A 21356-nucleotide genomic window follows, 5' to 3' on the forward strand; every position below is an offset into this window, starting at 1 on the left:
AGTCAGAAATACACAAGGACTGATACAAATTCTACATTCAATTTGGAAAAAAATGATCTTTCATCCAAACTGTGTGCCGCCTTATTTGATTTCCACTGAAGGAAGTGTCGTTGACTACTGTTTACGGTACAGTGCTGCCGTCAAAACATGCTAACTGTATCTTAAAATCAGCCCGAGGCAGAAGAGATCGCGTGCGTGCTGACAGTTAAGTTACCAAGCTGAGCAGTCAACACAAGCAGCGTTGCTCGAAAACACTCGCTTAAAGTCAAGCATTCATTTGGCGAAGGTATATGGCACATAGCATGGCGTGGTATGGTATGGTTTGGTTAAGGTAACATTACCCAAATAGTATCACTACAGGGACATTGTATATTTAAAGTTAGAAAGTTTAAAGATTTAATGAAGCTTTTTTAGCAGCCAGCGTAGCAAAGGGTGAGATGAGGGGTATTTCATTGGTTGCAATCTGCAACCTCAACACTAGATACCACAAAATCCTAGACACTGGTCCTTTAACTGTTCATCGAGTCCCATCATGAGGTCATATTTAAAAAATGTTTCCAATAGTTGTGTTTTGAGCAAATCATCAACCATCAGTCACCATCAGATGGGCTACAGCTGTACTGTGTACTTGGTGCCATTTAGCAAAATGTTAGTGTGCATGTGATACACGGTAAACATGTCTGCTGTGTATCAGTGAGTTAGCTTTCCTGTTGTGGACGTTTCTTTTTTTAACCATTTAGCTCAAAACATTCCTGTTCCTCAGTGCAGCCTCAAAGAGCTGTGAGACTGTGTGTGAAATCACACACCGACACACTGCTGACTACACACTCCATCAGTGTGTACTGGCCAAGTCAATGAACAATTACGTACGTTAGTAGCAGCAGACCTGTGGTTCACGTGGTTTGTGTTCGATTTGAAGAATAAAGAATTAAGGTCTCTGCGATTTTGTCTGGGTGTATGTCCACTTATACTGGAATAACAACAGAATCAATACCACAGAAATGCTGCTGAAGTTGTCTAGTACTGGAGCCTGTGGGGTGAGAGACGTCTGTAAGCCAACCAGCAGCCTCCAGCTGGATAGCCACCCCCCCTGCAGGGGCTTGTGCAGCGGCTCAGCTACGAAAACTCTGGAGATATCTTTTGATTTGAATTCAAATTTTGCAACACTGCCCACATTTGAAACCGACACAGGTGATGTCTCGCCTAAAATATGGTCAGAAGTTAAGTTTGTGTTGAAACAGCATACATATTTTAAATAAACGGTGCTTGAACCGTCTCTCACAGGCCAGTCTGAGGTTTGCAATTCTGAAAGGAGCCTGTTTGACTCGTTTTTATTAAAGAAATAAAAACAGCGAAACATTGAATCAACATTATATCACAGTGTGTTGAATCATTCCATAAACTGATTCTATCAGTAAATAATTCTGCTACTTTTGTATTGGACTGTGGTCTGTGTTCTAGGCTAGGTATTACATAATCCTCAGGAGATACACAGCCCTAATAATTACACAAACTAATTTCAACAGGCATTTTTAAGAAACACTGCCTGTCTTTGTATGAAAATAAATTGCTTTGAGCTGAGAGCAGCGCTTTATTTCTACCTTTAACTCAGACACCAGTGAGCAAACGCTCCCTGTCAACTTCTGATGTTGATATAAAAAACCCAGTCACAGCATTTCACTTTTAAACTACAAAAAAAAAAGCAGTTTGACTTTCTCGGACAGAGCTGTTTGGATAAGAGAGGAAGAGCTGAATTCATTTTAAAAATCTGTGGAGCATCGTCCTGTCCTGCACCCCGCACAAAAATCTTAAGCCTCCTCCGACAGGCTCAGGCTCCAGCCACAGTAAAGATACGAGCTGTACGCAGAAAGATCGGGCTGTTGGATTCACCCTTCGGGCCAGAGGCATTCAATAATCAAATGCTTCTTTGAAAGTTGACGGCACAGAGAGGCTGGGGGGATCTGACAGAGGGGAGGGTTTGCTCAACAGCCTTTGGGGGACTGAAAGCTGCTGCAGGCCTCAGATGGCAAAGAGCAACAGCGGGCGGCGAGCTCACACATCTTAGATAATCTTTCTTAAGCGAAAGGCAAGTGTCTCCAGTCTGGGGAAAAAAAAAAAAAAAAAACGCCTTCTGCATTTGTGGCATGTATTGCGGAGCTCTGAATGTGAGAGCTCTTCTGTTTGGTGGAGATTATCCCACTCAGGCGTGTTGGAGGGCTGCGGTGGGACGGCTCTGTGGGATGAGCTCAGGTGCATCTTCAGATTGCTCGAGGAGGAATCAATGCCATTCAAATCTGGGTCGGGGCCAGCAGCTGACTGTGTTTGCTCCTGCTCGTGGTGAGTCTCACACGGTTTCCTATAGCGTGTTTGACCGCGGTGACTCATAAATAACACCGGTTTATAATGATGTTATTTTAATAAGCTGAGCCTCGGTGGATGTTTTTCTCATGTGTGCAGCTTTAATATCAGTCCGGTACTGGATCCATGTTGGCAGTAACTCACGTCAGTCTGATATCACACACACATACTCACGTAATTGATTAACAGTGATTAAGCCGGAAATATGACAGTATGGCTTTAACAAAGTGTGACTACACAGGAAACACAAGCAGTCAAAAGATCATACGGCTTGTAAATGAAGCGTTTAGCCAGAGAATCACAACCACTTTATTTCAAGGTCAGAGTGAGAGCGAGCGCTCTGAACACGGCAGTTCCAATAGCTCACTGTAGCGTCGCCATCAATGGATTTTTGAGGCTGAAAACCGAAACTTGAAGGAAAAAAAAAATCTGTTCACCAATCCATGTTGGACATGCACGTACAGATTCCTTAGGCAGTAAACTTGATTCGGATTCACATTATGAAACATAGGCTGCTGGGTAACGCATCACAGACAGCACTTGATGATGACTCATGAGTTCATGTCCAACCGGAGACCAGTGTATCCTTCCATCTGTCTCACCCATCATGTCCTTTCCTCTCTCTATTAGACTGGACAGTGCTGTTTCTACGTTACCAGCCAAATAGGCGCCCAAGCAGCAAAGAGCCACATGTACTAAGCACTAGTTAATTCATCGCCACACTACTCCATTCATGTCCTCTGCCAAAACACATACGTTCAGTCAGCGTGTGTTGCTGCCGAACTGTTTCTCCTTTATTTCTTTCATCTCTCTTTTCTAACGGCCAAAATGACTCGCAGCCATAAAGCTTTTGGCGCAGCAGCGGGTGATAAGCATGATCACAGTGGCAACTGCATTAAAAAGGGAGAAATTTACATAGGATGTATATTTTTTGGTAAGCTTTCATTATTAGAACAAGCACTGTAACCATGTTTACCATAATCTGTTTTGTTGGCTACATTGACAGAAATGTGTGTAAATGAAAGAAAGATTTCATTACTTTGAGGTTTGTTCTTATCCTGATCTCATTATTTGTTATTACTTCTGTTTCTTGCAACACCAAATCGACTGAACAGGTCAGTTGCCAGTAACTCCCAAAACAACATGAACGTTGCGGTGTACCAGAGACAGGTGTGCTGTCCCTTCATCATATAGTCGCAGGTGGTTAGGTTTAGGAAAACATCATGGTGTGGGTTAAAATAGCTACAATACTGATGATGTATATTCAGTTTCGGACATGCAAACTTTTGTGACGTAGATAGTTAAAATGACATGTTTCCAGAACATAGACATGAACTTTTATTGTACAATGTTGTCTGTGTTGAAATACATGAATTACATGGTATTTTATTATAAGAGCAGAGAATATTTACATTTGGCTTTTCCATTTTGGCCAAAATGCAACTAAAAACAACATCTGTCTATCTATCTATCTATCTATCTATCTATCTATCTATCTATCTATCTATCTATCTATCTATCTATCTATCTATCTATCTATCAACAAGTCAGCATTCACACTGGTGGCCGAAGCTAACATGTAAGGCGCTGCCTGCTCATCAAGAGCAAGAACCATCCATACGCACTCACGCAATCACCATGGGCAATTCGGGGTTCAGTGCCGTGCCAAAGGGTACTTGGACATGTTGACTACATGGGCCAGAAATGGAATCACGGAACTTAAAACTGATTGGCAACCACTCAGCTGCCTGAGCCGCAGCCTTTTCAAGCAGCATCTGTGATAAAACATGGCCTTGATATACATGTGTTTTTCTCTCCGTGTCTGATCCGGAGGCTCCATAAGCATCCTCTTCTTATAGCTTAAATAAACACAGCTCTTAGGATTTCATTAGTACCGCATTAAAGAGCAACTTAACGTGCCCTTAAAATAATGTCTCCTCTTGCTGCAGTGACTCTGAAACAGTGACACATTTTTAATCAACCCACTACGATACTTTCTCACTTGAGTGAGGCGAAGCATATAGGAACAGTTATTTATTAATGTTATATATCCGTGCTTGTACATAATGTAGACATCAACAACTGGATATGATGTAGGTCTCATCTCACTGAGCTGCTGCTGAGTGATCAGGTCATCTCGACAGGGCAACAGGAGCCTGAGCTAGCGGAGAGGAGCCTCAGGGCAGAGATTACTTCCACTTGTTCGCTACAACTTGTAAAAAATGTGAACAACAGCAGAGTACGAGCTAAACATCGAAATGATTTAGGAGTTTTCCCCTTGACCTTGATGCTACCCTTCTCCCACGAGGCAGCAATACTGCAAGTGACCCGAAGGTATTTAGCTGGAGGCTAATGGCTGTATATCTTCCCTCTGTCTGCAGCAGTGCAGTCAGCATGCATTATATCACCCAGAGCCAACATGACAGGTTCAGGGGACCCGAGGTGACGGCGAACAACACAGCCGGATTCATCCGCCGGTAAATCCCGCGTACCGACAACACACCGTCATTCCGCAGCGCCCCTGATTGTGACTGGCATGCAGGAAGCCGAGTATCACAACAAATCAATCAGTGCACTGTCACTCCAGCAGAGCCACAGAGCAAAACAAAAAGCGTGAGGAAGTTGCGTCCACGCTCCTGCAGAGGAGTTTACATTAAGCCTGAAGGGATTGTAGAGCAGACACCTCTAACGCTGCTGTCGGCTGCTCGACACACACTGAGAGACAGTGACAGATGTGCTCACCGAGGTCTGTGACGGAGTCGTATAAAGAGAGACCCGCTCTGCTCGCCTCTGCTACTAATTGATAATAAAAAAAAAAGGGATTTGGCGAACAATGTAGTCAGTTCATGAAAGCTCTGATGTTTGCTGTTCTGACTGCTGTGGGAATGAAAAATACAACAGTTGAATTCTCGTTCTTCTTAAATATGTGTCCTTTAGACTTTTTAATGTAAATATAAAACACACACACACACACACACACACACACACCATTGCGGCCAGCTCTGCTCTAAGGTTTCAGCTAAAAGGCAGCTTCTTCTTCATGGTGTTCAATGGGGAAATATCAGGTCCCTGTAGATAAATGAATGAAGGTGTATGGTCTAGACCTGCTGAGTTTACAAAGTTGCACGACATGACTATTTGTTGTGAATTGGCACTAAACGAATGAAGATTGTTTTATTGGTTGATTGGCTGATTGATCAGTCGGACTGTAGCAATTTCCCGAGAAAACCTGCAGCACTTAAAAAAGTGGAGAGCAAGACGCAAAACAACAGAACTGAGCTTAAGGCACAGAGGATGAAGATGAAGACAACAACAACCCATGCATTACTGCTTCACCGAGTAACAGTCCAAGTGTTTTCCATGTTTCCTCCTTCCACAGAAGGCAGCACAGTCCTGTTTCTGTGCAGGTCAGCCTGAGGGAGAGACATCAGTCTCCAATTCAGTCACAAGAGGCGACCAGTGACCAGAGGCAGATTTGTGCCATGGTACATTTGGTGTCCAGCAGACCCCTGATGTTTTAGAAACATAACAAGAACTCTTCACAAAACAAATCTTCCAGAAAACAACAGAGTGCTTCGCGGGCCATGTTGGAGGCTCAGTGGCTGCAGACGCCTGTCACTTCATCTTTGCTGTCTCACAGCAGCCCTGCCACTCTGCATGACCTGATGGAGCACTGCTCACCACAGCTGCTCTGTTTGGATTTCACTCTCCAGTTTCAAGCTGTCACTTCATCTGGGTGTCCTACATGTGACACCGGATTTTTTTTTTATTTTTAATTTTTTGTTATTATTATTTTTTTCTGTTTCAGCAAATAAAGCCACAGTTTTGTTTTTCCAGCGACAATCATGGGCTGCAAGCTGCGACATGTTCAGTCACAATAGCTCCCTGCGCCTCTTATTATTTTTCTCTCCCAGCTGTACTTGTTTGTGATGAGCTTGGGACCTCTTAACAACAAAATCTCTGTGAGTGACAAAATGAGCATGCTAACTGCTTGCTAACGGTCGCTCACAATGCTAAACATTAACTGAGGAGATGTATTTGTTTCACCAGCTGATGTCTGTTTGCAAGCGATTGTTTTTTTGGGGGGGGGGTGTTTTGTATACTTTTGTTTTTATTCAACATAATTCACCAAAGGTGAAGTTATAATGAGTAATGGCTAAAAGATATATCCATCTACATGACATGTGACTAAAGTAGATAAGCTATAAAAACAGGTTCATTTTTAACAACTAGGTGTAATGTCCTAAAATAATGTTAATGTGTAAAACCCACAGAGAGCGTGAAGCCTCAGGGTCGGTACTGCAAGTTTCCATCAGTGCAAATTGGACGACACTAGTTAGCGCTCAGAAAGTTGCCTGCATTTCCCTCGGCTCTCTGTGACAATTTTATCCCGGCGTGGAGGGAAATCTGACTGTGTGTGGAGGTCCTCCCTGAGAGCTGGAAGCTGGTTTTTAGCTGCGGGGCAGCAGAAGTGAAGGCACAGCTCCAGTCTGGGGAGCTGAAAGTGAATCTTAAATGATGTTAGCAGGAAGGGAAGGACGGTAACTGCAGCAAAATTAGGAACAGCAGGGGGCAGTGGATGAAAGATGAATCGTGCGAAAAGTTCCACGTCTAGCAGACAGAACAGAATCTTGGCTTGTGATTGTACCGCAGTGACATTCATTATTGCCACTTAATGAAGTTCATTCAGTGACTTCACGGCATATCGACACGGGTTAAACTTTTTTTGGGGAAAAAAAAACAAAATGGTGCACTGAAATTCAAACACCGCAATAAAGCTTCACAGCATGACCAGTGACCGACAGAAGACTACTGGCTGTGGGGAGACGCCTGATAAATGGAAAACACAAACTGCTAACTGTTGACACATACTCTCATGTATTTTTCCCTCTATTCTCCAAAACATATCAGGACAATCGAACAAGCTAACTACTGAACAGCGTTTTTCTTACTTGGTCCCAGTTTTATTCATGTCACCCGCAGGTAATGCAATACACATTCCTGTGCTGGTCGCTACGCGCAGGATCTTGGTAATGGAGAAGAGGGAGGATGAAGATGACTGCTGGGTACCATTCAAGCAAGCTGAACGTCTGAAAAAAAAGTTCAAATATTGCAAAAAAGTTTTGACAGTGAGGGAAGCTGGAGTTGACACATGTGCCTTAAAGATATAATATATATTTTTAGCATTAAAATGTCAAGAAAAACAACTAGACTGTTCTCATATATTCTCTTGGGTTGTCTACAGTGTGCTTTTTAAAGGATGTGTCCACCATCTGCAGAGCCAGTTTGAACACGGGATCATTTATGTCTATCCACATTACTAGCTCAAGTATTCACTCCAAATGGCAACTTCACTGTGCATTAGCCGTGAGCTAGTGAGCGACAGGGCGCACTGAGGTTGTGTGTGTCTTTGCGAGTGTGTGAGTTTGAACTCAGGTCGACCCCACACGTCAGACTCCAGTTCCCTTCTATTCTTTTCCCCCTCTCCTCTCTGCAGTGTTCGGTTCATGATGCAAAAGTGCATTTCCTCTCCAGCTCCAGTCAGCAGTAAACATTACAGAGCATAAACGCCTGATGAACGAGGGCATCTAAAGGAGGGAGGGAGGATAAATCCACTTTTTAACCCCAGAAGTTCAAAAAGTAGTCTCTGAGCTCTCCCTTTGTCGGTTAACGTTTACAGATCAGTGTAGAATCTGATGCCACTCCGGGTGTTTATTCCTCCAGAGCTGCCTGGGGAAAGATCCCTTGTAGCACAAATGACATGTTGTGAATTTAAATGTCCACTGAAGCTTCGGCTTTACTGGAGAAACCGGAAAACAAAGTCTCATTTGAAAAACATTGCTGTGCGGAGCCATGAGGAGACTGTGACCTCCCTCAAATTAACGTATGAAAAAAACATAAACGCCATATTTCCTTTATCATGTTTCCTACGATTTTCCGTCCATTTGAGGTTCAATTTCTTTACAATTTGAGCACAAAATTAAGTTATCTGTCAAAAATTATAAGACATTGCTTCATAAAGAACACAAAAGATTAGAAAAACACCAAGACACGCTGGATTGGGGCTTCAGAAATCACCCAGATTGAACTGCTGACAGGAGCAACGTTCAGTCTTGTAATTAATGAGATAAATTAGTTTGACAGCCCTGAAGAAAATACAGATGAGCTGCTGATTATGTACGTGACTGCCTGTTGGTAAGTGGGAAATGTTTCATCTCAATTTAGTGAAAGTTAAAGACAATGTACACAATGTACAATGTAGTAGAACTTGGAGGAGCAGTGGGAAGCTGACGTCTGGTGCCCAGGGAAAGATTTCAGATCTGAGAAAGTGCCTTGGTCAAGGGCACTGACAGGAGATTTAAACAAGATCCTGAACCCAGGACATTCGTGCGGACCACTGCGGCAGCATCCTGCCCCGACTTGAATCTACAATATGGCGTTAAGTCTTTATTCTTCATTCTCCACAGTTTTGGCGTCCCTGTTTATATTCCTGCGGCTCGCCCATGCCTAAGAAGTTCAGAAGAAACCTGGCAACAAACATGTCAGGTGTTTTCTACGCCCCCCCCCCCGGATGACCACTTTATCGCCTGCGATAGTCTTCTTCAGCGAGCCTAACTGGAGGAATACAGCTGTGGGGCAGCGACTAGGAAAGTCTCCCCGCGGTGTCATAACGCAGCCTCCGGGAACTACACCGTGGGATTTAGAAGATGATGAGTGACAGTGGCAACTTCGCTAAGTGTTGGATTTCGTGTTGGACACATGGCGTGTAAAATGTTAACAGGCTCAGTCGTGCAGCGTGCCGCCTCGAGAAAGTAATCTCCTACAGATGACGACACGTGTGCCACCAGACAAAGACTAGCGGGGAACGTCGTGTGTGAGTGCAAATGCAGGGATTTCACAGCACATGTCTTCAAAAAGGCCCAGCATATACACATTAGTCCTCACACAGTTCCTGAATGAGACAGGTGTATGCATGAGTGGCTGGATTAGCAGATTGTACTTTCATGCATTTTGGGAGTTAGAGGAGATGTGTGTTTGTCACCACACGCGGCACAGAGTCTCTTCAGAGAGGGCTGAGTTCATTATGACTATCCTGTGTGTGTGTGTGTGTGTGTGTGTGTGTGTGTGTGTGTTCATGTGTGAAAAGTGACAGGGTGGATATTGACCGCCACGAGCACAGTTCCCTCTTAATGAAGCACACTGCTGGCAGCTCTCACAGGACCATCACAGAGCTCTGAAGCCTGCTTTGCATTTCCAAAGTACCTGCACTTACGGGCTCATTATGTGTTTAACATGGACGACTGAAAAGAGGAGTTCATTTAAAAAGAAGGACTGACTCGTCCTGTGTGGGCGCTCTGCAAAGCTACCAAAATAAGTTACAAAAGAAGAAACTCAGTGTGGCACACTTTGAGTTTTTCTTTTTTTTTTCAGTGACACTGTTGACCATCTTTTGATATAAATTTATATCAGTTTAAAAATAGAATATGTTGAAATTCTGCATTAAAATGCCAAAAAACGAATGGGTCTTTGTTATATAATTTGTTTGGTACTTAGCTTATCCCAAATGTTTCCACCAATGTTCAAAGCCAGAGAAACCACAAGTTGAAAACAATGAGTTTCATTAGGAAGCCGTCACCAGCTCCCCATCAGCTAAGTAAGCAAAACAAGACTAAACTTGAAATGGATAAAACTTCAGAACTACCTTGAGTGTGAACACGTGTGACTGGCTCACATCAGATTTTCATCAGCAATGGTGGTTGTTTAATGCTGTGTTCACCACCAGCGAAGCAAGTTTGACCACAGGATCAATTCTGTTTTGTTTTTTTTTGCCAGGTACAGCATACAATGATGTGTTTGTCTGTGTTTAAATTTCTCTGGCCTGTCTGTAACGTTCAGGCAGTAAAGTACATTTCCAATCTGCTCAGCATTACAGTAACGTGACATAAACACGAGGTCCCTTCAGCAGGTTGCTGCTGCAGTCAGGCTGATAAACAGGAGGGAAGATAAATCCACTTTTTAATCCCAAAAGGTAAAAAGTCATGTCTGATGCAGAATGAATGTTGGCAGCTTTTGTCACAACCTGATGATGGTTAACTTGCAGGTGCTCACAAGCTAGAGTTGGGAAATTAACTTATAAGTGCTTAAACTCAGACAGTCAGGTTCTGTTGCTTTAAACGGGCTTTGACACAAGCTGAACTGAAACTCAAAGTTGGCAAATGAGAGTATGGAAAAGTTTGTGATGACTAACAACACATAACACAACTAACAGTATCTGTGCTGTGCAAGCGGAACCCACAAAGACTCTTCGGGTACATGTAATACATTGTTTTACCAACATAATTCAAAATGTATTTACTGAGATAAATGCCAGGAGGCTGAGAATGTGGCTCCTACTGATAAGTTTCTGATCATCTTACACCCAAGATCATATTGTGCAACCCCAAAACTGTGACACTATATCTGTGTTTGTGCATAAATACATACAGCATATGATAAATAAAAGAAAGAAAAGCATTCAAGCTGTTGGCAGTTTCTTGACTTTAAACAAAGTCTCTTTACAAAACAAGAAAGAATAGTTTCCAACATCGGCCCAAATAAAAGATAAAGAGTTTAATAAAAGTGTATCCAAAGTGTACACAGCCTCTGGTGACCAGACTTAAACCGATACATCTGGGTTGATTAAATAACCGATGCTGTTCTTTGAGACAGTCTCATGATGCAAGAACCACATTTCAAAGTTGATGTGTCTCCTGCGCAAACATCAGTTACCTCGTATGACAGCCAACATTTTTCCACACAAGCGGATCTCACTTAACGAGATGCCGGCAATTCAGAGCCACGTCCCTGGAAAACCAACAGAGCCGTCCAGTCTGGTTCCAGTGCCACGGAGAAACAAGCGCCTGTCTGATTCCATCTTGTCCTCCAGTCTTTCATCTTGTTTTTCTTGCTTTGGAAAAAAAAAATCTAGGTCCAGCACAGCATTGTACGGTTTGTTATAAAACAAAAATAAAACAACATTTCATTCATGTAGGATTCTGATGAAAGTGATACTGAAGTGAAGAGTGTCTGGATCCGTCCTGTATCTTATTCATGTGGAGACTCTGATACACATCTCTGTGGACTTTTGCAGAACAGCTGCTATTACATTACCCAGCCTGATGTACTTATCTGAAATGTGCATACCTGTCTATTTACTGCTGAATCACACTTGGCTTTGTGTTTGACTGCGCTTGCAATAAATCCACTCTGTGTGATGCTGTTAGGATTGCGGGAGATAAAAGAATACTGGCGGGCTGGTCTGAAATGACAAGCACGTGGTAAGTATCGGTTTCACTAAAAATCACTGCAGATGGAGAAATCAGTTAAAGGTCTTCCATCACACTTACTTTTTGCATTGTCTCAGTGTCCCTGTTGGCCATCATACACACTGTACTTTGAGTCAGTGCAAGTAAAGCCATGCCTGACCTGTTCCTCCCATGTGTATCACCCTATAAAGCTTGACTAACTAAATATTTTAGATTACAGATGGTAAAGAATTGGCCCGGCCATGGGTGAAGGTCTACTAGTCTAAAACAAAGGAAGCAGTGGTTTCTTGCAGCTCGAGGGCAAAATACAGCAAACTGCACAACTTTTAGTCATTTTCTATGAGAAGCAGTGGATCTGTTAGAAGGAGCCCACACGGATGTTCGCCAGTTACGGGCAGGGTGGATGGCAAAGCCAAAAAAAGTTAACTATGACCTGGGAGAGATGGGAAAAATAGCAGCTATAACGCTTAGGGAAAATCAAGATCAGATTTGAATGCTGATTATAATAAATAACACTTAGTTGTGGTGAATTTCTATTATCAGGATGATTGTGAATATCCTCACAGTAGTCATTTTAAAGTTGTCTAGCTCAAGAATGCACCATCTTTCACTGATTTCCTGATTTATTTTGTTTTTTTGGTTAAGTTTTGTCACCACAGTGAATCCTCGCCTGCCCACTGTGTCCCCCACATAAAGAAAAAGTCAAATGTGATATGGGGAAACGCCGTTGATTCCAAACTAAAGCAAACAGGGAGATGAGATGAGAAGAAGCTGTCCGCCCCCTAGACCAACACCTCCAATTTGCACTCCCATCTGTGTGAAAACCATCCACCTCTGTTCGCTAAACAGCTTGTTTTTCACTCAGAAGGGATGTTGATTAAAAAGAGATGTGTGAAAACTGTTTGAAAAGCTTTTGATAATCTTATATCAGGATCACATCAGTTATGTCCCATGCCTAAAAACACTCTATGGGCATGACAGAAAGACTGATTAACCTGCAGCAGTGGCAGTGCATTAAAAAAAATAAAATACTTAAAAATATAGCGACAGCTGATGGACTCGGCATGGCTGCTTTTTGATTTTACCGTATACACTTTGGGCAACAGCTTACCTGTTTGCTACGCGCTAAAGGAGTCGAGTTAATAAGGCTACCTCAGGATCACAGTGCCACATCAGAGGATTTACATAATTAATGAGGTTACCGCTGCCATGCCACATGCACAAACTCTGCATGGCAATGTGGGGACACCTGTCCTGCTGCTGCGTGGCGGCCAAAAGTTAGAACTCAGGTCAAAAATGACGGTTAAGACTGTGTTGTTGTTTCCTTGTGTATGAGAAGAGTATCTCCAATCAGTATTTTTTTTAAATATATGTCTGGAAAAGAAACAGATATATGATATAAGAGTTTAGTCTCTGCGGCTCTTCAGTACATGTAACTGTTCTGTTGAAACAGGGTATAAACCAGTTTAGTTGACGTGACATTTCAAAGTAGCTTTGTCTCTAAAAAAAAAAAATGTCTTTTTTGAGGTCACCCGTACTGGGTCAGCTACATTAAAGTCTCCCCCCGCCCAAACCCCATGATACATAACTTTGTAATCTGCACACTGCTGTCAAGGATCAGAGGAAAGCAGCCACTCAGAGGAGGCGCAACAAAGTCATGGAGCTCTAATCAAAAGAAGGTAACACTTCTGGAATTGTGAGCATCACACCTCCTCCATCTCATCATCATCACACCGCGGCTGACACCTTCCCTTTGAATTTCAGTGGTGTGAGGGAGAAGATGCAAGCCAGGGAGGGACTGGGGGGTCTCTATCTATCACAGGAACATAACTCACCCACACTGTGGTCATTTCCAGGTACCGGGGCGGACCGATTATCGGCGCTGGACAATTGTCAGGCTGGTATTCAGCATTACCCAGTTATAGGCAGCAGTGATTTATTGATTTTTTGTTTTTTGTCCGATTGGCGATAAAATGAAATGATCAGTTTAAAAATGTGCTTCTTTGGCTCTGATGTAACATCCTCTCACACAATGTCCCGCCCACAATATTACCTGATTGGTAACACATCATAAATAATAGCCTATAAACCACTGAATCATGTGAATCTATAAAGTGACTAAGTAGCTAAAGTATGTCAAAAGTGTACTTGAGAACAGTACTTCAGTCAAATGTGGTCATCGCCAAGAGATTCATTTTCCTATTTTCTGAATATGCCATATGTCCGACCCATGTTATGCTTCACCTTCATCTCTACGATCCAGCAGTGTTTCAATGTCCGCCTGCATTGGTGGGCTCCCTCTCTACTTGCCCTTCCTCTGAATTGCATTGTTTTGTATTATCCTCAGGCATCTCAGAGTGCAACTGGCAGAGAAAACCCAGAGCACGGAGCCAAAGGAAGATCGATTCCTCCCTGCGAACGTCCCGGTGCACCCACGTGCTACAGTGTCATGGCAGCCTCCGCCGACTGATGTCGGGATGTTCGCGGTGACAGTTTTCTCCACGCAACGGTACACAGGCTCTATAGGCAGGCAGTGACATCCACATCAGATCTCACGTCACTGCATCTTTGATGACACACCGTGCATGCAACTTACACTGTGACACACACATCAACACACACACACACACACACACACACACACACACACACACACACACAGTCTCAGAAGTCCACCCTCCACCCTGCACACCACCCTCCTCGTCTCCCGCACACTGTCAACACGGATCAACTTACGTTGACTCATAAAGAGACTACTAAAAATAAGACTCGTACTTGGCGGGATGGAAACAAACAATGCAGAACCGGGATCAAAACACAGCATCACATGTGAGGAGACAGATCCTGTGAAGATGTACAAGACTGACTGAAAGAAAGGATCACGGCCAAGAATCCAATTTGTCTCTCGCACGCTCCTAATCTTGTGTATCTTACATCGAGGCAGCCCTGCAGTGTGGAAATGAATGGCTGTAAACAAATGTGTTAAAATATGCACTGTTCCATGACCTGAATCTCTTCCTCGCTGAGCCTCGGCCTCAGCAATGTAACATGGCACCAGCCGGAGGGGCCACCTGACACCTCCACCAGAGGCAGGACTCCTCATGTCTGCTCAGCTGACGACATGGAAAACCTACCCTGAGACTGAACCATGACATGCTGCTCCATGTAGAGGATATTAAAAATGTTCAATTGCAAATAAATGAAATACACATGAATAGATAAAGTCTCTCTCTCTCTCTCTCTCTCTCACACACACACACATATATATATATATATAAAAACAAATAAAATGTGAAATAATTTGAAAAGTTATCAAAAGTTGACTCATTATTTTGAGTTTTGCTGAAGTACTTATGTGTAAGAGAAAGGGCTTCAAAGTCTCCATGGACTTGAAGCATCTTGGGATATTAGTCCCTACTGGACTAGTCTGAAACTGTTCCGTATCGTTTGCAAGTGTTTGAAAAGTGTTGGGAAAGAAAGAGTTGCTGTGATCACAGTTGTCGAAAATTCAAGCGAGTACAGAGGCAAAAGTCTAAAACATGGAGGGAAGAATGCACAAAATCTTCTCAAGCGCAATTCCTGAGGGGGACGCCAGCAGCAGTGCTGCAACTCGGCTAACAGACTGTCCCCCTGCCAGCCGAGGGAAACTACATCGCATTTCCATCTTCTCTCATTGCCTCAAAGTCAAAAAGAGCTGCAAACACAGGCCGATGACACTGTGGTTAGCTAACTGTAAGATAACATAAAGAATTGCAATGAATATGAAGATTGGTGATGATTATAAATGTGTTTTATTGTAATCTGTGGGAGCTCATAAAAGAAATGCTTTAGGCTGGAGTTCAGCCACCAACGTCACACATGTATGCTAGGCTAACAACACTGTGTGCTAGCCTGCTGCTGAGCTAGGGGGGATATTTTGGGGGCGTGGCAAATCATATTTTTCGTAAATTTGCAGGGTCGTTGTTCCCCCTGTCCTGCCTGGGATTAACACCTATGCTAGCGACTGCAAAAAGACAGCACTAAACATGCTAACTAACTAGCCAACTAAGTAGCAAGGCCGATTTGTAAGATCACTTATTAACCAGCATAAGCGCCAGCTGAAACAGCAGCAGTTTGTTGGTTATCTGCAGTACAGATGTTCCTCAGAGAACAACACAACTCAACTCTGAGCACAACGTATTGTTCTCTTTTATTGCCGCGGCCGACGGCAGCGAGCGAGCAAGCTGGAACCTGTCAGACCTCCTAAAAGAAGCAGAAGACCTGCGATACTTAAGGTTAAATGGGTGGGGATTGCTGACATTATTACTACTTAAATAAATGTAAAGAGCCAAAACTCCAAGTGACACAAAACAGAGCTAATGCACTGAGTCAGAGCCTGAGAGCATCCTGACCTTACAAACCTGCTGAGTCAGCCTCCATTGAATGCAAAGTTCTTTTTTTTTTTCTATCCAAGTACACTTTTAACGTTGCATTATCCTCGTTCAGACCTGCATGTCGGCTCCACGGTCTGGTCTTTTTGTATCAGTGACAAAGCATAAACACATAAGCACATCAGCCCCCGGCTGATAATGTAATCTGGCACCGGCTCCAAGGAGCGAGCGGAGTGGAGGGGAGGAGTGTGCCAAACACTCCGCCGGCTAAATTTACTCACCCGCTGTAACCCTGGAGCCTATGCAGATTCTATTAGCACTTGTGAACTGCTCAGTGCACCATCAGCCTGCCATTCTCCATGTTAATGACGAGCTTTGTGTCATACCAACATGTCTCTGCACAGAGAGGGGCCGCGCTCCGAGCAGAGAGGGAATACTGATGGTCGTGTCAGTAAGCACAGACAGCAGAGAGGTGTGTAGAAGTTTATATATCGAAGTTTGCAATCCCACTTTGAGATCCCCGTCCTGAGCGGGAACAGAGCGCCCCCTGTTGCAGGCTGACACTTGTGACCTATCAGCTGCTAGATTTGACTTCCCTTTGTCACCCGAACAACAGGTACATCAGTACAAACAGTGAAGAGACGTGTGTGTGTGTGTGTGTGTGTGTGTGTGTGTGTGTGTGTGTGTGTGTGTGTGTGTGTGTGAGCAATGAATGTTTGCTTCACCTGCTCTGTGTGAGCATCACTCATCTACAGCGGCATTTGTAGAGATTCTGATCACTTGCTGAAACCGTGTTAAAAGCCGTGCATATACAGGAATTTCCAACTCATGAAGATGAGAAGTTTAATAAGTACACGAAAGGCAAATATTCACAGGCCGGCCGCTGCATGTTTGATAAATGAAATGTGCATTCATCTGCATGCATTACAATGCCCTGTATAACATTACTGTTCCAGTATTACTTGTTGAATTGTCTCGAGCATCAGCGCCGGCTCAAAACTGATCCTTATTTATAAAAGAAAAACAAGGTGCTCGAGGTTTATTGTGTTCAGTTACAGTATATGATGAGAAGGCTTTATCTTTTTGTACAAGGAAAATGCAAAAATCTCGTGCACTGGAAGCGTAACTGTGTTATCTGTGCCCACTAGTAAGCAGCGACGCATCTCTGCAGCTGAAATCAGTCTTCCCTCTCATCAGTTTTAATTCAGCCTCTCTGATTAACACCGTGTTCTCAACCAGCTCATCTGAAACAGAAAATTAATCCTGGATCAACGGTCTCTCTCTGAGATGTTTGATAAATTACGGCCCTTATCTTTCCAAGGAATGGTGTTATCTATCGGGCATTAGAGAGAAGCCGTACACTCCAGCGTTAATCATCCCGCCGCTGCAACAGAGCGCACGTTCCTCCTCAATCCTGCGTTCGCTCTCTCGGTGAGCGGTGTGCTGTCCCATTTAGCGCGGGACAAAGGACGAGTTTGTCCCACTTCTTAATGTGTGTTGACTCACTGATGTGCTGCTATGAGGAGGATAATCAAAACGTGGCTGGAGCCTGGGGGATATACTATCAGTCCTGCATGTGTGTATCACTGCAACATTTTATCAATGAACAACACCATCCACTCCCACTGATAGGAGACACACCAGCGCGAGTGCTTATCTGGTGTCGGGAGGAGGAAGTTTTGCATATTCTGATTGACTTGAGAAAGTTTGACCTGAATAGCGAAGCTCGCCGAATGACCTAATCCGATTTCTTAATTTAGGTTGGTCTTTAAGAGTTGGCCAGAGAGAGCGAGAAATGAGGGCGATGATGCGAAAACAAATAGTACATCAAAATGGGAAAGAAACTGTCAATGGATCTGATGCTGTGCTCACTGCAGACGCCGCTTGAACTTAGCGACCAATTGATATTCACAGCTGAGTATTTTCATGTCCCTTCCAAAACTGATTGTTACCTGCAATCAGGAACGTGATCAGACAGTCACAGTTGGGGGTGCTGAGGGGCCAGTCTATACACTGATACATCAGTCATACAGCAGTAATCGGTGCCTCACATGCACGTTTTGCTATTCATTTGAAAGGCCAGGATAATGATATGAACCTGCGAGCTGCAAGATTCTGAGAGTGCTCTGACAGCTAACTCGAACACCAGCGCGCCACAGGTCAAAGCAGCCAGGTCAACTGCAGTCGGCACCGGCAAGGAGATGAAGACGGAGGGAAATCCTACAGAATCCCTCACGAAATCCCTCAGTTCTGCATCCCCCGTCAGCACCTCCAGCTCCTGCATCCACGCCTGCAATGTTACAGTGATATTTCAATGAGTACTCATGTTTCGCAGGGATGCACTGAATCTTCTGCTACTGGCTTCATCTTTCTTTGTCATTGCTCTTTTTTAAAAAGCAGACATCAGACCAACGGAAATGAAGATATTACAGTCAGTTATTCAGATTCACAGGTGCTGGGAGGAGGAATAATTTAGAGACGCTTAATGATTTGGAGACTACTTTAATCACCTGTTATCCTTTGTATGAAATGATCAGAGAAATAAACGCCTGTCCAAGCCTCGCGGGCAGAGCCCCTGATGACATCTTGAAATAGCTTGTTCTGTCTGCTACACAGGTACGGTCTTACCATTAAGGCAAAGGTAGGCAATTGCTTTGGGCCCCCAACCAGCAGGGGCCCGGGGCCAGTAGCCTCCTACCATTGTCTTTGTTCATTATAATTGTGTACTTCTAAACAGAAAATAAAGAAAAAACAATGAAAAAATGACAAAAAAGCATCAGAATGCTCAAATCATATTATCTGACTATCTACTATCTTATATTGTGACTGATGAAGACGAAGATGTGGTGGTGATTAGGCCAAACAGCCCCCCTTCTTCTGACCACGGAAGTGATGTTGACCTAATTTCACAATTGCAATCTCATTCACTCTCTCTTTCTCTTTTTCTCGCACTCACACACACACACACACACACACACACACACAGACACACACACACACACACACACACACACACACACACAGAAGAACAGACACACAAAAACATAATTAATCGTTGCAAACCCTCACTTCATCCCCATCTCAATCCCTTCCTGTCATAAACACTTTGTATACTACTGTTTGCATGAACTGTTTTGCATTTGCTATTGTTATAATTGTTAATGTTGTAATTGCAATCTCACTCACACACACACAGTCTTACTAATTCATTCATACACACACACACGTGTGCATGTCTGTTGAGATTTTTAGAAAAAAAGAAATATTTGGCATTCTGACATACCTTGGTGTTATATCTGAAACTTAATTCTTGCATGGTGAGACAGGTGCCTCTGGGGTGGCCCTTCCTACTTTTTAGTGTTAGAATGGATGTGGAGGAGCCCCCTAGCTAAGTTCACCTTGGGCCCCCAAATTGCTAAATCCGCCACTGCTGACACAAAGTCTTCAGGCGAAATATATTCAACAGACCGTGACGTCAAACAGAGGAAAGAGCAAAAAACTGACTCTGAGGGAGCTGGAAACGGTGATTCGTGTTCGATACTGTCTTCAAAGACACATCAACTGTGGAAATCGGTGTCAGTGAATCGATGAATTAATTACCGAAGCTCGCAGAACAAAAAACACTCCTGCAGTGTTTAGAATATTCACACGGTGAGTGTAGTTTTGAGGAAGAAATTCAAACTACAATGTCAATGAGGTAATAACACAAACTAAGAAATATATTTTTCTATACGTGAATAAACAAGTTGCTCTCAGAGGACAATAAGGTCCCCAGAACACTGTTTGAAGCTAGAAAGGTGGCAGGGTCCGCCACGTACAAAACAAAACAAAACAGCATGAAACTGTCTTGTCCTTTCTGGTCAGTTTGATTTGTTGTTCAGACATAAAAAATCAGTGAATTAAAATATCTTCCCTAAAACTACATAGTGCACCTTTAAGTTGACAATAAACTCATGTTGATCCTGCAGCACTTGTCTCTGGACGCTGGCTCACACCACATTTTCATCATCATCATCACCATCATCATCCTCCTCCTCATCATCAGCATCCCCATGTACTGCTCCGCCTGACACGTGACGGCTTCCAACTTTCCCCTATACAGCCCATCACCCCCGGCCGTGCTGACCTTTGATGTGCTCGTTGACCACGCTCTCCAGCCGGTCCAGCCTCTCGATAATCCTCAGGGTCTCCCCCTTACTGTCCTCCTCCAACTTTCTCTCCGCCTCGCCGCCGCCGCCGCCAGCACCGCCGCCGCTCTCCGCAACTTTGGGACCCCCGTTGGCCACATAGTTGGTGATCCAGCCGACGTACAGCAGGCACACGATGTTGGTCATGCCGCTCAGGATCACGCATGTCGACACCAAAGTTTTAGTTCTCCTTGTGCACAGCATCGCGACATCCCTCCATGGGCTTTCTCGTTCCCGACGCGCGCTCGGCAGGTGGAGTGTGAGGCGAAGACGCGCTCGAGCAATGTGTCCAAATTGGAACCACGGCGGACGCGATGCCGTGGAGTCAGTCCTCCCCTGCGCTCTCACGTCCCGGCTGAGGCATCGCCAAATCCTCCGTGGGCTTGAAAGGCTTTACCCGGGCCGTGATAATAATATTTCTGATGGCAACACTAAGAAGGAGAGTCCCCCCCGCTGAGCTTGCCGGTGAGTCAAGCTGCGCTCAGCCGCTGCAAAGCTGTCAGAACGCAGCGCTGCAAAACTCTCTCCCCCCCCAACACACACCCCCACCAACCCCAACCCCCGCCCCGCCAGCCTGTAGTCCTCACACAGCCCAATAGGAGCGGAGGAGGGCGGGCTCTGCTCCCTTCTGCCGGCCCCCTCACAGCTCGCAGTGCGCGGTGGAGGGCGGAGGGGAGGAGGAGGCCCGAGTGGAGCCGGCGGTGATGGACAGGAGCGGCGAGGCGGCTGAAACGAAACAGGTGCGTTTATGCAAAGAGTGGACTGTCCTCCTGGGGTGTGTGGGCGAGAGTAAATGGGTGCTTAAAACCACGTGCACAGGTTGTTGTGGAGTGTGTGCGTGTGTGTGTGTGTGTGTGTGTGTGTGTTGTTTTGTGAGTGAGATCAGACATTGTAGTCAGTTGTGGTGGAGGAGACCGGGGCATGTTGTCACTTCATTTCCTCAGTGGATGAACATCACAGTCACTCGCTTTCCACATTCAGTTAAAGGTGCACTGTGTAGTTTTGGGTAAGACATTTTTTGTTTTCATGACTGAATAAACTGAATAAATGTTTATTCAGTTATGGAGGAAATAAATATTTCTGATTTTGTATTATTACCTCATTAACATTGTACATATTAAAATTCTGAGTTTGAA

General features: G+C 44.2%; 1 protein-coding gene across 2 annotated transcripts in view; it reads right to left on the reverse strand.

Annotated features, from left to right (window-relative positions):
* The window catches only part of LOC119025075 (polypeptide N-acetylgalactosaminyltransferase 18-like), a 164469-nt gene extending 143756 nt beyond the window's left edge, over window positions 1–20713 (reverse strand). For both annotated transcript variants that reach the window (XM_037108398.1, XM_037108399.1), the window contains exon 1: window positions 20160–20713. In XM_037108398.1, coding sequence (XP_036964293.1) covers window positions 20160–20424 — 265 coding nt within the window. In that variant the 5' untranslated portion in view covers window positions 20425–20713. The remainder of the gene's footprint in view (window positions 1–20159) is intronic.
* Window positions 20714–21356: the final 643 nt, after the last annotated feature.

This window comes from Acanthopagrus latus, chromosome 8 (assembly GCF_904848185.1).
Source record: "Acanthopagrus latus isolate v.2019 chromosome 8, fAcaLat1.1, whole genome shotgun sequence".
NCBI lineage: Eukaryota > Metazoa > Chordata > Actinopteri > Spariformes > Sparidae > Acanthopagrus > Acanthopagrus latus.